Genomic DNA, 17,959 nt, shown 5'->3' with positions numbered 1-17,959 from the left:
AATATAAATTCCATGGGTGCATTTTTTACAGAAATAACACTGTATACAACCTTGGTCTAGAAATTTGTCAGAAATATTTTTCAGCAGAGTTGGAATAAATATTTATTTAATTTATATCTTGTGAAATTGATTTCATAACTTAATTTACCTTTTTATTTACAATTTTTCATTATTTACACCTTTGCCAGGGTAAAGGTTCAGTGAGGTCCTTTTCACCCCACTTACGTGTAAGATTATAGAAGTTATATAAAAAAAACTGTTGAATTTAACTTAATATTAGCAATACATAATATAAAACAATTAACTTCATATATTTTTCAAAATTATTTTGAAGCTTTATGAACTTTAACTACCTTTAAACCCCGCTCTACTCTATCTGAAATAATATTGTATATATTGATGGTGCATATAGGTAAATTATCATTTGCCTTTCGGGTACGGAACCTAAAACTGCACAGTCAACAAACAAATGCCGAATCCCGAATATCAATACATATAATTCAAAACGTATAACTCGACTGTCGTTAATAAATCTGGCAAAAAAACTTCAAAACTCCGAAGAAAAAAATCCGTAATGAATGAGAACGCGATGTTCGGGCCGAAAGATTTAAAAAGATTACTCTTCTCCTCAAACAGGTTGCCGGTCTTAAAAATAAATGTTTACAAAATGACCAATAAAATTAACGATCGCGAAAAAAGTATATAAGAACGAAAATCTTGTACAAGTAAAACAAACAAGCATGAAATCCTACCACTGCTAATTAAAAAGCCAGTGCCAATTACTTTAATTACCTGTTTTTTTAAGTGTTATTGAATAGTTAGTTTTAATCGTCTCCAAAATCATTTTAATTTATATACTAACTTATAAAATTCAACATTTTGAGATAGGCTCCTTGGAGTTCAGAGCCATGGATTCTAAGAAAGTTCGACAAAATTTTCTTCGATAGATTCGAAGTAGAGTATATATAACACGTTCATTACCACGATAATATTACAAAAAATTTCGCATGGATTATGGTAACATGGTGAAGTTTATATCGATTCCTACATTTTCATTTTGAAGTTTAAAGTTTAAAAATCTGTGAAATATTGCTCATGGAATTATTTTCTAAATTTTAGGCGATCCATACATTTTAATTTCTATTTAAAAATTCATGCACTACTATTAATGGATTTATTTTAAGAGTCGGTAGCAGATGGTGATATTGGATAATTTAGTTGATGTATCAAGGTAACCTAATGTATCAAAGAACTTTTTGACAAAATTCCTGGGAAAACACTAATTTTATGTCACACATATATGACTGACATGGCCCTATATTAAAACTTGTTTCTCCTTTAACCGAATTATACGCTCCCGAAAAACTTCTTCGTGTCAGACAGATATGGTTGACATGGCGATTAACGTGTTAAATAAATTAACATAGTTTTTTAATCTTATCGTGAAGAATGATTCTCTAACACCTCAAGCAACTCACCAATAATAATAAATACCTCTTTTTACATATTCGGATACAAAACATAAATAAATAAATTTAGTTCCAAGAAAATTTTGAAAATTTAAAAAATGGTAAATATTTTGATCAAAATACTTCCGATAAGCAAATGGCTTTAATTAATTTTAATTTTATAAACAACTATTACAATAGAACGACGATAATGTTTAAATCGTAATTAAACTCATTAGTTATGATTAAACAAAACAATTAAAATAGTAATTAATAATTTATAAAATATACCAATAAATTATTAATTAAATATTATTTATTTGTGAAACACATTTATTACATGATATTCAAATACATCAAAATATTCTTACATTATTCATAATAATTGCTTCTCATTTTTATTGTTATTATTAATGCATTTGCAACATTAAATATAACAAAATAAGATGAGAATTATAGTTATTCTTAAAGTAGCCAAAAGTAGAAAAAATATTTCTTACGAACTGTAAATTATATTTAATTATTAATCATTTCATTTCTATTATAGTAATCGATTTTAAAAAATATCCATAAATAAGAAAGTTATATTCGCAATACCCTTGTGCTAAATCGTTATTTTAATAGAACTATTAGAATTACAAAATAAACGAAAACGTTTTGATATGTGAAGAATGATAAATTATAGAAATTTATTATTATCTGTACTTAATAACTAAGTACTTTATGCAATAACTCGAAGTATAATTTGTATCTAACACACGTATATATATATATATATATATATATATATATATATATATATAATCTCTAAAATATAAAAATCAAATGTTTGAACTTTTCCCAGGATCGAACCGAGTGCCTTATTTTGACAACATTATGATTACACAATTTCATTCTTCCAAACTTTCATTTTTCGCATGTCTCATTTTCCACAAAAATTTAAATGTATCATGACTCAAGGTTTCACAAAATTCGATGTATTGATTAAAAGCTAATTAATTAAAAGTTAATTGCTCAAGATATACTAAAAACGGTTGTTTTGAGCAAACCAAAAGGACGTACATGAAAATATCCAATCAACTTCAAGTCGGGATGAATTATTATAAAATCGTGTGAAATAAATCAAATCGAAGGATATCGATAGTGAAACTCATTTCCATTCCACCTATATATAGGTGCATGAAGTTTTAGTGAGGGCTCTAGTCGAGCATTTGTAAAAATCATCAAATAGATACTCATATCACAACCAGTCTCAAATATATTTTATTGCAATTGACATCGTATCTTCAAGTATAGAAATTTTTCGTGGGAGCTAGAAATTTCTCCTAAAGGATGCCAGTAACAAACCTCATTCTGGACAAAGAAACTGAGGATGGATTGTTATTTTAAAAATGAGGATATTAATATTTTGAGCATGAAAATAACTAAAAAAAATTGTCAGCAAAACTGCATCAATAGTATCGCTTTGGAGCTTTTGAAGAAATTTGTAATGATCTTGATTGACACAAAAAGGATATAACTTGTAGATAAAACTAGAGCAATATTTTAAATTTTAGCCAATACTTACTCAATAAGCATAGGGATTTGGCAACTTTTCATATTGCGATGATAAGCCCTTGTACTCATCATTCATATAACAAAGTTTGTGTTTTACATCGCAAGCTTATCAATATAATATTATTCAATATAATTTTTAATCCTCATGATGATACACGCCATACATAATAGTTAGGCTGATCATCTCGGAAATCTAATCAATCAAGAAGTGACCTTCAGGAGTTCCTTATGAAGCTTTATAAGGAACTTATAACATCTTTCAAATTGGTACAGCCAGGTTTGAGAAGACGTCGGTGAAAAGTCCAATTTTGGTCCACATGCACTTATACAAATCGACTTTCAGAACGTTGAGACAACAAAAAATTAGTGAAGTCGGATTTTCGGGGTAAGACATAAACTTCTCTTTATCAGGAAGTTAGAAAAGAAGAAAAAACCTTCTTAAGTTTAGGATGGTTTTAAAGTGATCGTCAATCCCCGGTTCCACAGTCTGCAGCATTAGGACAATTTTCAGTTGAGAAAACGAAAATTAGCATGGGTTTGTTAAAATTATCTACTAACATTCTATAGTTTAGATAAAATATGTTTCAGAATAGAATAGAATATTAGTAGATAATTTCAACAAACCCATGCTAATTTTCGTCCCCAGAGCCTCCTGACTAATATTTTCTCCTACCTGGTTTTATCGAAGAATCTTTTGATGTTGCACACATTACAGGCCGCGCGTACATGTTACTTGTTACTTGTCCTGCTCGCTTAAAGCTTAATGTTTATAAGATGGCTCATTTGCGATAAAAGCAATAACGTATTGCTATCGAGACTTATATATTATTTCTTATATATCAGAGATACGTAATTCCTTCCAGGAAAGGAGCTACGATGAACCCAAAGGTTATTAGATACATAGAACTATATTTGGTAAAAGTGCGTTGGCAAGTTTAATAAAAAGTTGGCGCATTTCATAATCCAATGATAGAAAGAAAACGAGTAAAAACATAGAAATCTAAATATTTTCCATAATTGCTAAATTACTCAAATGCTTGTTCTTTCGCATTTTCGGAAAAAAAAATTTAGATTTAAGATTCAGAATACAAAAGCAATATATTTTATGCTACATATATGCTACATTTATAAATATTTATAAATTTGTGCTACATTTCACTAACAGTTAGTTCTTGAAAATTATTATATGTAGTTATTAAATATTGTTTCTAGATAATGAAACCATATTACTAATATAAATAACCCAACAAAAAGTTTTCTTCATGATGGTCAAAATTAATACTAACTGTTGTCACAACAAGTAATAACTGCAACCCCTAAGCCTCTATAAGAAAATGTGTCTATTACATACAAATAAATTAACAGCATGTACATAAAGACTCTCGAAATTATACGGGTAGATTAATTTCACTCAGGATTCTTCCTTTTTCTTGAAAATGGACAGTAGGCATGAAACATTAAACAGCCCCCATGTCTCACGCTTTTGTGATTTTTATGGTGATTTGCTAGAAGTGGTCGAGTAGGGTAATAAAATATCTTATACAATATACAATAGACATAATTTTGAGGGTAGTTATACAGATAAATGTTTATTTGGAAATACCACTATGATGAAGATGTTTTAAATGGTTTCTTCTTGTTTTCAGTTCTTTTCGCCTTCACCTTTGTCTAGAATAGTTTCTTCAGTTTTAATTCCAATTATCTGAATGCAAATTGCATGTAATTTTTCATTTACGCAATAAATGATTATAATTATCTGCTAAGATTGGATTTTGGGTTATAAGTAAAAGGTTGATCAAAAACTTTATCTTATTTTTTGAATTATGAAATAATTCATGGGACTTCTCAATAACCGGGACTTCTCAACAACCGGGACTTGGGACTTGGGGCTACTCAATAACCGGGACTTCTCAACAACCGGGACTTGGGGCTACTCAATAACCGGGACTTCTCAACAACCGGGACTTGGGGCTTGGGGCTACTCAACAACCGGGACTTGGGGAAACCATACAGATAAAATAATAAATAATAAAATGAATCCAAATATGTACTAGGGTAATATATTTGTAGGGTACCAATTACAAAATGCAAAGTTCGAAAACTTCCCTATCTGTGTAAATAATTAATTGACAATTACACTTGCCGTAGGCCTATAATATGTCATGTTGTATATTAAGACTGTAAACTCTATGATCGTATACAGTTTCATCAAAATCGTCAACAATATTCTTTCAAAAATTAATTATGACGAAACATCTGGGCCGATGGGAACGAAAGATTTCTACAATAAAACAGATCAGAATTATTCTTAATTTATATTTATTGAACTATTTTTAAGATTTTAAAATAAAATTATAAATTTTTATCTGCGTGGGTTTAGCTTAAACTCGCTGCCGGGGTAACTGATAAGGGAAAAAAAGAAGCGATAGACATTTGCAGCAAAAAAAAAATAGGTATATATGAAAGGATCCTAATTACTTTCAGGGTTCGCTTAGAAAAAGCTAAGAGATAGAAAGGTTATTATTAGGTAGTCTAGAAACTAGGTTGGCAAATTCAGAGAATTATGCAATAGACTCTTGCTACCAAAAAATACATAAAAGTGCACGGTTTTTATAACAGTGCCAAAATAGCGCTAGCTATCTCTAGAATTCAGAATTTTGTCAGTAGTTTCAAGTTGGCCTGACTAAATAAACTACCACTGCTAAGAGTGACCGATCATAATCGAAACTTACCATTATATGACCACTAAACTATAAAAATAGTTGCTCAAATAAAATATAATATAATTTTCTGTGTCAATATTTTCATTGGTTTTGGACATCACTGCTATATTATTCTGGATAACTATAATATATTCTCCCAGATATATCAACGTGTTTGTATAGTGACCTTGTTTGTAATGCAATTAAAGATGCGCAAATTTTTATACACAGTTTTTTATTTTTAAATAAAGTTGTATACCATAACATATGATTTAGATAAGAAACATGATTTATATGAGTAAAAGATTTAAATAAAAAAATTGCTAAATGAAAATGGTGAAATAATAATATACCAGGACATTTATCAGACGGCTCAGTAAAACTACAACTCAAATCAGGAAAGTTGAGGGTGAGAAGTTCTACAATGCAATTTTAGGTAGTGATATCACTTCTGCATGATAGTCGGTTGATGTAGGGCAATTACGAATCGAGTTTTTTATGGTAAAAAGATAGGACCAACAGAAAAGTTAAGAAATGCATAGCATTTTTTTTTTTAAAAAAAAAACACTTTTATAAATATAGATAAATTTGACCAATGTTTGGAGTCTCCCAAATTTTTATACAAAATAGAATTGTTTTCAAAATGTATATAATATACTATACTGCAAAAGTTATGTATCTCATATGGCCAAAAAAATCAAATGCTTATCTCAGTATGTATTGAAGTTTCCACTTACACAAGAATACCAGTAGCAATAATATCAGTAGCTACAAAATTCCTCAAAGCTAACATTTTTATTCTACCTGCCTAGTTATTTATATACTTTCTTATTAGAAATTTAATGAAGCTGCCTATCATTTCCATTAATAAATCATTCCAAAGACATCATCAAGGAGACAAGTATACTTTCCAAGAAAAATCGTAAAATAATTAACATATTGAATACCATAAATAATGTTTATAAATTAAAATATCAGGTACTTCCTTATTTTATTTAAAAGATAAATACTTAATAGTCAGAGAGGAATTGTGTGGTTAAGAAGAACATATTAGGCTTTATAATTTTAAATATCATTTAATTATAATTATTATCAAATCTTAATCATTATTTAATACTATGATATTTGATACAGGTCTGCATATAGAAACGATATATCACATATTTATCATATGTGGTGAAAAATTTTAACTCAACAAATTTGCCCCAGGAATATAATGTTTTAGTAGAAAATTGTACATTGCAAATTATATACATATATGATATAAAGCAGGACATTATTTAGTTTTCCAATGCATAATTTGATACCATTTGAATTGTAGATAGGCGTTTGAAAACGATATCTCTGTATATTTATAATATTGTCATAATCGAACTGGACAAATATGGTATATATAACTCTATATTAAATTATAATCTATTGAAAATTTAAAATAATACCAAAAAACCAAAGCACTGATATTTATCTAAATGCCACAAATATTTTTATCTAAAACGAGCTCTAGATCTCTGTCTTTTAATTCCAATGTTTGCGAAATTCTTTGCATATGTAGGTTCATCGTCTGGTCATTAAAATAACTACTTCCAGCATCAAGATTTTTTTTTAAATTACTCTTGTATTTGTTTTATAATTCCCGACAATGCAATAATATTTTAATTAGCAGTGTTACGAGTTTACACAGATTATTTTTATTGATACTAATCTAAAAGACACAATATAAAAACTTGGAGCAAAGTACTAATTGTGTTTAACGATTTACAAGAGATGGAATTAAGTGGAAGAATAAAATATAATTAATTGAGAATCTAGCTTGAATACCTCAAAATTTGGTAGAACGATAAAAATAGAGGGACCATTTTTGATTGCAACTGAGTAAGTGACATATAAATTGCAGACTAGTTTGGAGAGTCTAATTCACCAAATTGAGCTGGTTAAGATCATCCTCCATTGAGGAGGTCCAAAATTCAAAATCTTCAAATAAAATTCTACTTTATTTATAATAGTTTTCGATCACGTTTCAATATTGACAAAAATCTTCGATTTTTTCGATCACTTCTATCCATTAAATCTTCTAATGCCTCTATTACCTTTGAGCACATAAAACAGAAATATAGACTACTAAACGAGTCCAGTTTTGTCATTGGAATTAATCAATTAGCAAATAGTTGTGTCATTAAGAAAATTACTATATTTGAATGAAGAATCATGAATTTTAATGAGTGGTCCGCGCCAGGCAATATTTCAAGGTGCAGCACGTTGGCAAACAGTAGCCGTTGACATGATAGTTATAAAATAAATTCGTTAATGTTGACAACCTTATTAGATAAATCTACATATCAAATGGTACCGCTCCTTTTAATAGTTTCATTGTGTTTAGACATTTTTATGGATGAGAATTTTGGAACACTTCCATAATAGATATAATAACCATTAGGACAGAAATTTCTATAGTTCACACAAGTAATCTTTATATTTAGGGGCTTGGTTGCAAAATGTCTAATTGATGTCATTATTTATATCCTAGTATGGTTTTTTACTCTTTAAAAAATAGCTCTTCAAATCACCATAGTGTTAAGTAAAAATATTCAACAATTGCTGAAACCATGTAGAACTAGTTTTCCAAAAGTTAGAGGAGTGAAACAACTATGTGGTGCAATCAAGTAAATAACAAAAGTGATTATTATTTTGTTAGTTATTCTCGGTCAACTCTTAGGTCAATTAAAAATTGATATGGTAAGGGGTCTGTAATAATCTCCTATTGTTAAAGTAGAAGAAACAAAGAGTATTTTCGTGTTGGCAAAAAGTTTTTAAAGAGAAGATAAAAATGATTTTAAAGTCACCAAGAAAATCAACTATGGAAAAATTGTTAACGTATGGTTCAGATTAAAATGATCTATTAATTATTGTCCTAAATAATTTTTGACAACAATTGCTATGGGAAGACTTTCATTGGAATCATTATTGGTGAGAGATTTTTATAATTCACACTCAAGCCAGTGATCGTAGGAGATGTTAAATAAATCTTCAAGCCATCAACATAATAATTATTGAGGAGCATTCTTGGCTATACTCTAGTTCCAGAAGCATTTTGCAAAATTTAGGATAGTTAAAACTGTTATTTGTAGTGAACTGATGAATGAAGATCTTTAAGATTTAATTTTGATAATTCTATTTTTAAATTCCCATTAGGTTAAAACATAATAACATTGATCTATTGACAAACAAACTTATTTTTGTAATTCCCAATGGTTTTTGACCCAAGAGACTTACTTCGCAATCGACTTAAAAATATATCTACTTCATAATGCTTTGTATAAATGAATTGCAAAATATTACAAATTCAATTCCATATGTAAATTCTCCTTCACCGAGTTCGTTCATACCACTCCAGATTACTTAATTGAATCTTAATTCCCAATTTATATCACGCCTCGGTCGTTACTTTCGACAAAATCGTTCGCCATAAGGAATTCGAATGGATAACGTCTGCTCTTCTCGTTATTAGATATAGCATAATTAGCATAACTAATTTCGTGAACAGAATATCATAGTAGGCAGCAAGCTAGTTTCACACTCATAGAAAATAGTTCTAACACATGATTTAAATACTAAGGAGACTCACCTTATATATTGCTTATAAATTACAAAAAAAGTTATATCCAGGTATAGATAAAAGTTTTAAAAAGTGTGAATACTACCAACGTCGCACAGCTAATAATGGTTTTCTCGTAAAAAAACGACTTTGATTTATTTTTCACTTTTCAAGAACAACAATGGTAGGTCTATCATCAACAGTTGACTTCTACTCAAATGCAAAATTAGGATATCTACAAATTTTCAACTTAATTTTTGCAACGCATTAAATGAGCTTCTAAATATTTGAGTAAGGTAATAATCGAAATTAGCAAAATGGCGGATCAAGCAATCTAGTGGGTACTCGATAAAATCAGAATTTGAAATTCGTTCTTGATCATATTACTTTTCTATGATTTTTTCATATACCTCAATATTTTTTTTTGTAAAATGGGCTTCTAAAGATATGAGTAAGGTGATGATTAAAATATTGAAATGAATATAATCTACACAAAATATAGTATTTTTCAATGAAAGTAGAAAATCGAATATTTAACAGATATGTATAAATTTAAATTGAAATCAGTATGATGGTTCGTGTGAAATAAATTTTAGCTTCCAAAGAAAGCTAACACGGTCGATTGACTAACGCATGTGCACCTATTAAAATTCATAAATCGTGCTCCTATAATTATTAGATCAATATGAAATTCTATAGAATATTCAATTTGTATGTATTGGGTAGACTGATTTATTTGTGGAACACCAGTTGCATTAATACTATAGAAACACTTTTATGACTATGTTGACTATGTTGTTTGTTTTCAAAATCGAAAAACATTGTTTTACTTGGTTTTATTTATTAAATATATATATATATATATATATATATATATATATATGGAAAGCCGTGGTCCATATGTAATATATTTTATTTATAATAAAATAGTAACGACACTATGTGTTATCATATTTATCATTTATAAAATATAGTTAGTATTTGTGTATTTTAAATAAAAAGGAGAAGTGTTATGAATTATAATTTTGGCAGTGAGACTGGGGAGAAACAATAGAGAGATCCCAACTGACACTTAAACTTTTGTTTCTTCCGTGCTGTCACTATGATGAGCCTATCTGTCCAGTAGAAATGCGATGCGTGTTGACAGGCCGCTACATATATATATATATATATATATATATATATATATATAACATCTACAAAATATCAAATTATTATCATCACCTGATCTCTTGCAAAAGTGCCTCTCCCTGTGCTATTGTGTTGGAACAAGCCTCAAGGGCCGCGGCCCGATGTTGGGCGCACTGCTCTAACAGGCGTTCGGCCCCTTCCCACGTGTCACCTCCTGGAATTTGACCATCGTCTTCACTGCACAAATCTGCACGAAGCTCATCCACCCAAGTTGATAACTGAAAGAGAAAAAAAAATTGAACGGAAAAGATTATTTGTGAAAGATCAAATAACTTGGTCCAAAAATCTCAAAGGATATCAGTGAACAGTTGACAAACGATTATCATAATTAGTAGACAAGAACACTCTGATGATGCTTGACAAGAACTTTTTGATTACTTCTAGTGACAGTTAAACAACCTCGTCCAAAACCAGAGCAAGTAACTGCTGAATAAAATAATTCTGGAATATTGTAAAAGAACATATCAATTCTTTTAGGGCTTTCACAGCTGAACTGATAATACAATGTCAAAAGTAGAGGCAACTCTAAAACTTCGCCCACAAAAATATACAAATATTATTTTTTTAATGAAATTTACCTCTTTCTCGTGAAAAAAGAGAATAATTAGTACATGGAGATAATAATTTGTGAAAGATTAAATCAAAAGAACTTGGTTAAAAGGACATTTCGACAACGATTATCATAATTGGTAGATGAGAACATTTTGATGCTGCTTGATAAGAACTTATTGATTACTCATATTGACTGTTCAATACTCGTCCAATATCAGAGCTAGTAACTGCCGAATGAAATAATTCTTGGATATTGTTGAACCATATATCAATTCTTTTAGGGTTTTCACTACTGAACTTGTAATACAATTCCAAAAGTAGGAACAACTTAAATCTTAGCCACAAAATAATGAAAATATCAATTTTCTATCGAAAATTACCTCTTTTTCGTGTGTGTAGAACAGAACAGCCAAATCCAATCGTCTCCTCCTCTGTTCTACCCTGTTGGCAAATGCAGTAACTCTTTGTTCCAATTGTCTGGCTACAGAACAGACTTGTTGGGCATCACATTCGCCACTTCGTGCTAATTCTTCGGCTGCTGCTAACAATTTTTCGGCATTCGTATAAGTATTCTGCAGACAAAGAAAAAAATATTAAAAAGACATACTAAATTTGCATCTAAGAAGTTTGATGGATGATACTGTTACACCAGCAACGATTCTTATATCACATTATATAATATTATAAACAATTTATTTATTTATTGCAACAATCATTTTCCTTCAGATTTTCCCATTTACGGAACCTCGATTTCGCTTCGCATATCAATCTCTTCATACAAAAGTACCGCAACGAATGTTCCAATAAGAACAATCCCATAACAAAACGCAAAATCGATGATCGCCAGAAGACATTGGATGCTTAGAAAATTTATCTTGTCATAATCCATGGATTATAGAATACAGATATAGTATGGTTTGCCTTTTGAGGGTTCCGTACCAAATGCTAATAATTGAATTTGGCAACAAGAACTATTCAATTGCCCAATACCAAATTCATGGGATGATGACTTAAACTTTGGGAGTCATCGGATTACCAACTTAATAGAAAAATCAATTGAAATTGGAAATGAAATTCATCGCTTTTCTCATACAATTATTATTGGCATTTATTGTAAACAATAACAGACAGTTTTAATTAAGTTTTTGCAATTTATAAAACGATTGCACGAATTACGAGTGTTTTTTTTTTAGATATTCCAGTTTTAATTAACTGATGCGTTTCTCTGTTTTTGACGTGTAAAATATGCTTGTATCAGTTTTTAATTGAGTTGTCATAATTTGACGTGCACCACCTTATATATATATATATATATATATATATATATATATATATAATAATAATAATTTCAAGTAAAAATCTTTTACATAAAATTACCATAAGTAATAAATGAGTCCATTAAGAACCAGCACGTAAAGTACTTTGGTAGAAAAAATCTCCTTATTTATTGATCTTTTTAAAGAAAAATACGAAATGTTATTAATAAAATTAGTTAATAAAAAGTTACTACTGTTAATCTATTGTATAAAGTATAAATATGCGGAATTATATAAATAATGTGAAAGACTTGTTTCTAAAAATGGTACATATGATATAATGCTTTATAGCATGTGATTTAAGTTTTAATAGAAATTATAAATCAATTACTTTCTCAAATTTTATAAGGCCAATAAAATTAACGTAATATCAGAACTATTTTCTCCTCGACTATTTTTTACCAATTAGTTTTCGACTTTTTTCTCCCATTGTGTGAGCAAATTCTAAATTCGAATCCAACATTTGCTTGAAAAAAAAAGTCCAACTGTAGTACACCGGAACAGTTAGATTGATAAAAGGCAAGACCAAAAGGCGTATCGACAAAAGCAACGGAATTGTACTACACTAATAATATTACTTGAAGATCTGACAAGGCAACAATAACATTAACTATATGTAAAACATTGGTTGTCAAAGTTTAACCAGAACCAAAATACCAGAAACAAATAATAGAAAGAAATTTTTTGAGTAGTGCCATGGCACCAATTGGTCGTATAATTCCAATTCCAAGTGTACATAACATACATCTTTTAAAAATAAAAAATATGTGGATTTGGTTGACAAAAAAAACTACATTTCGTTACTGCTATATTGTACACATTCTCAACATAGATTTCTACAATTTATTAGGATTACAAATTTTGGAGGCTAGAAACCACCAAAGCTTCTGGTTCCGACGACAAGGTCATAGTGGCCCTTTTAACAAATGGGGTAAAAATGTCTATGCTATGGTTTTTCTGAAAAAAAAAACTGAAAATATCTACCATACTTTACAGAGAATTATATATTAGGAGCCATAAAATCATTGCTAGAATCTTGGTCACTAAGCACCACTTATAATCATTTTGAAAAATCAGGAGCCATTATTTAAAATATTCTGTATATAGTTTCTAGAATTCATAAGTATCTAACGTATTTGAGAAAGAGAATTATACATTTGTAGAGTCATGAAATGATTATTTAATCCTTTACTTTATTTATCACTTATAATCCTTTTGAGAAATCAGGTGCCATCATTTAAAAGCTTCTGTGCATGGTTTGCTCAATTCAAAAGCTTATGAGGAACTTTATAGTGTTAAAAAATTTGCTAGAATTATAAATTTATAGTATAGAAGTCATGATTCACCTTTTGGATACCACTTATGATTTTTTGGGGAAATCTGAAGTCAAAATCCAAAAACTCCTGAACTATCGTTACTAGAACTCATAACTATAGATGTTCTTTTGGTGTAAGTTCAAAAGATTGTAATATATTCAATAGAATTTGTCAATTTGTTGTAATTATAAAATTAACATTAAATATTGTTGTCCATAATTACTAAATGTTTTTTGAATTTTAAAAACAAATTGTTTTTGAACCTTGAAAAAGAATCAAATTTGGAGCAAAAACGGTTCATGATTGAAATTTGGTCCAGATGTCATATACTAAAAAACAGAAGACCGGATTGAATTTTGATGAGGACTATCATGTGGATGTCCTGAAGTAAATCTGACGGGTTCAGGAATCGCATTACAAAAATTTTTATAATTTCTAGAACAGACTTCTGTCTAAAACAGTGGTCGGGGAACCGGGGTAAATTACCCCAAATGGGGTAAAAGTGGAATTTTTGGGGGTAAAAAGTATATATTTGCAAAGCACTAAATCAGCTTCAGTAAAACCTACTATCGGAAAGAATTTCTGCATTAGCAGAAAATGTGAAGGAATAAAGTAGTTTTCGCACTAAAACAAGTTAAATATCTTGCTTGTTTTAAATCAGCTTCAGTAAAACCTACTACCGAAAAGATTCTCTGCATTAGCAAAAAATGTGAAGTTTTTGCATTAAAACAAACTAAATATTTTGCTATTCAGTTTGAGACAACGGATTTCAGTAGTAATTCACAACTGGTATATGTTTGCTATAAAGGTGCAGATAATTTTGAAAAGAAATTGCTGTTTTGTTTTCTTCTCGAGTTCAGATATCGTGAAATTGATATTTATAATAAAGTAAACGAATACTTCAAAGCGCAAAGATTAAAATGGGGAAATTGCAGTTTGGTGTCTTTGGATTAAGCACCATCTATGATGGGTCATATTTATGGTTTTTCAGCTTTTGTAAGGGAAAATAACCCACACTCATGATGTTATCAAGATTATAAATTTTATCAAGGGACATGCACTAAATACGCGGCTATTTTGCGAAATATGTCAGGATGGTGAAGCTGAGACTTACCTTCTTTATTATACAGAAGTAAGGTGGTTCTCTCGCCGAAATATTTTAAATTGAGTATGGACTCTTAAAAATGAAGCTGAAATCTCTATGGTTTCTCAAAAAAATATTTTTGCTGAAAATTTTAAAAACTCTTTCTGGCATATCTCGCATATTTAGCAGACATGAAATTTTGAAGAAATTGTGCCACGCCAATTTGCAACGCCATACCTCAGAAAAAATGGATGTGTGTTTGTGTGTGTTTTGTGTGTCCGCATTTTTTCGTTCACGTTTTCGAGCGCACGGATGAACTATTGATAGGGAGATATGCTGATTAGTATTTGGCAAAGGCAGGTCCAGCCGTTACGGAGATACGGAGTAAAGAGTGCAGAAAATAGTAATCGAATTTTTAAGAGAACGCAGTATCCCATATGAATAATCCAAAAAACATTCAATTTATAATGATTCGGAGAAGTAGTGATTAGGTTTTGGCAAAGGCATGTCCAGCCATTTCGAAGATACAGAGCTAGAAGTACAAAAATGGCAGTTTTTGAGAGAACTAAGCATCCGATTTGAATGAATAAAAAAACTTGCTGTTTGTGTTGACAAAATAATTACTTTTGTGAAAGAAAAATATTTCAATTTTTTTTTCAAAAAATTTTTCTTTGTGTATCGAAAATAATTCAGATTTTAATTTTAATTCTAGCTAAAGTTCTAAAGCTCACTTATATTTTTCGAGTAAATAATTTTTTTAAATTTTGTAATTTTAATTAATTTTGTAATACAATGTTACAGTATTTTTAATAATCTAATTGGAAACATTTAAAATTCCTCGAAAATTTCGTCACGGTGCGGAAAGTTCAGGCAATTTGCCATGTATTAGTAGGATTTTCATGAAAAATATATTTATTCATAATGAATATAGTTTTTACTTATTGTTTCCTTCAAATCATTTATTTCAGCCTTTTTCAAAGTTTAGAAGTAACAAACAATGTTATGGCAGGTTATACAGAAATATGTTGCAAACAGATTCCAATTATAGGCTCTTTTAGTTAATTTTTTTTTGGGGTAATGAGAGGTTGCACAAAAACATTTTGGGGTAACGGTTCCAAAAGTTCCCCGACCACTGGTCTAAAATGACATTGTCCTTAAACTTTGACAACCTCTCCACCAGATTATAGGATATTCCGAGCAGAGTAAACCCAAAGTCGCGTTAGATGATCCATATCGTGGAGTTAATGCAATATGCATAAACCGTGACTGTTGCAACAATTGCCTTGCAGTTCCATATCAATAAACTTATAAACTAATTTCTATGTCATCTTGCACAGTTATTCATACATTTGCATCTATTAATTTATTTAATCATTCATATTAATTGTGTGCTTGGTCATAGATGAAGTAATTTAGAACGAATTTATATGGATGATATAGTTTTTTTCACGCAAATGTAAATGATATATGATAATTGACATAGTAATGATCGATCAAGAAGATCATTTATATCAATTTCAATGCGAATTCGAAATGATAACTAAATTTTTAAAAATTTGGTAAAATTTATAGAAATAAACACTTATTAAAAAATTAGTACACAAGTACTAACAAGGTATTAAATAAATTGTAAATATTAAATTAAGAACCTAGATTTTTGAAATAACTTTGAATGTTGGAAATTCGAATACAATTCCAATTTGATGATATAACAGTTTAATTTAAATTATCTTATTTTTACTATTTCTTAGTTAATTTGCATTCATATTAAGTAATTTTTTGTATAATTTTTCTAGTTTGAAATTCTTTTATTTAAACCTTGATTTATCAAAAATATTTGATTTTTACATTTGAATCGTTTTTACGGTGAAATCAATTATACTATAATTACTTAAGAATTGCTAGAAGCTGAAGTATGTATGATCGATTATTTTCCATATTTTTTTCAAAAATAATACTTTATATATAGTGCTAAATGATTTGAATCAAAATTCATATATTCATAAAATTGATACTCATGTATAATCCATTATTTTTAATATTTATTAGAAAATATACTTTATTACATATAGTGCTAGGTGATTAAAGGTCAATGAAAATTCATATAATCATAAAATTCATATGTTTTTCATAATGTTTTAATAATGCATTAAATTTAAATAATAAATTTAAAATATAAGCTTATAATCCTCATTAAATATATTTTTTATATTCTTCCTTAATTAATAATATTATAAATTTGAATTTAATAAATACTTAAATCAATAATATTATAAATTTTAATTAAATAAATCCTTAAATTAATAATATTATTAATTTTATGTACTTGAAAGATAGCCAAACTGTGACTTAATTTTATATACTTGAGAGAGCTTGATTCTAAACCTAAATCAAACTTTCCAAAAGCTCTTTGAAAATCATTTTCATTGGATTTCCTGTTCTTTGCATATGTATGTATATTTAATTATTTATATATATATATATATATATATATATATATATTTATATATAATTGAATAACCTTTTGAATGTTCACCAAACGATTCTATAATTTCTTGCTTTCAAATACGCCTGGCATACAATTTCAATAAAAGCACAACGTTGGTTTCTTGAAGACGTAGAGGCGTATAATATCAATATTATTTATTTATAGGAAATTCAATTTATGTTTGAATCAACTGAAAATATATTTATATCTATAGGCAAGTTGCAGAAATTTGTTTCATTGAAATCGTCAACTCCCTATAAGTGCAGAATACAATAATTTAAATACAACAATAGTTTCTCAACATAATAAAAATATAGTTAACTAAAACCTCTAGACAGCATAAAAAATAACTAATATAAAATTTTATTAAATATTATTAAGAATATATAATATTTTGTAGAGCAAAAAACGAATTTAGAGCTATTTAATTGAATATAATATTAATATATTTTAAAATTTAATTTAAGAAAAAATAAAATCTACGAAGTATACGATGCAAATTTAACTTTGTTCGTATTTTGTAACTATGGTTTTACAAAACTATAATATTTATTTCCAAATAAATATTGTTTGGGTATTGTTGTATAGAGGCAAGTTATTAAAATGTATCTGTTAAACCGCAATTCTGGATACGTAACTTTTAGCATATATTTTGTATCAGGTAAAGTGTTTAATGTATAATGATAAAATAAACATAAAATCATCTTAAAATT

The 17,959-nt window shown here is 28.6% G+C and overlaps 1 protein-coding gene across 1 annotated transcript in view; it reads right to left on the bottom strand.

Moving 5' to 3' along the window:
- Window positions 1–17,959, bottom strand: part of LOC113363907 (kalirin) — a gene marked incomplete at its 3' end in the record, with an annotated part of 377,607 nt that overhangs the window by 128,633 nt on the left and 231,015 nt on the right. Inside the window, 2 exon segments of the mRNA XM_026606388.1 lie at window positions 10,524–10,708; window positions 11,423–11,614. Of these exon segments, the coding sequence (XP_026462173.1) occupies window positions 10,524–10,708; window positions 11,423–11,614 (377 nt within the window).

Source organism: Ctenocephalides felis, unplaced genomic scaffold (genome assembly GCF_003426905.1).
Source record: "Ctenocephalides felis isolate EL2017-DRISC unplaced genomic scaffold, ASM342690v1 CF-g0.4_SCAFFOLD_00845, whole genome shotgun sequence".
Classification (NCBI taxonomy): domain Eukaryota; kingdom Metazoa; phylum Arthropoda; class Insecta; order Siphonaptera; family Pulicidae; genus Ctenocephalides; species Ctenocephalides felis.
Note: the sequence above shows the minus strand (reverse complement) of the source record. Positions and strands in the feature narration are given on the sequence as shown.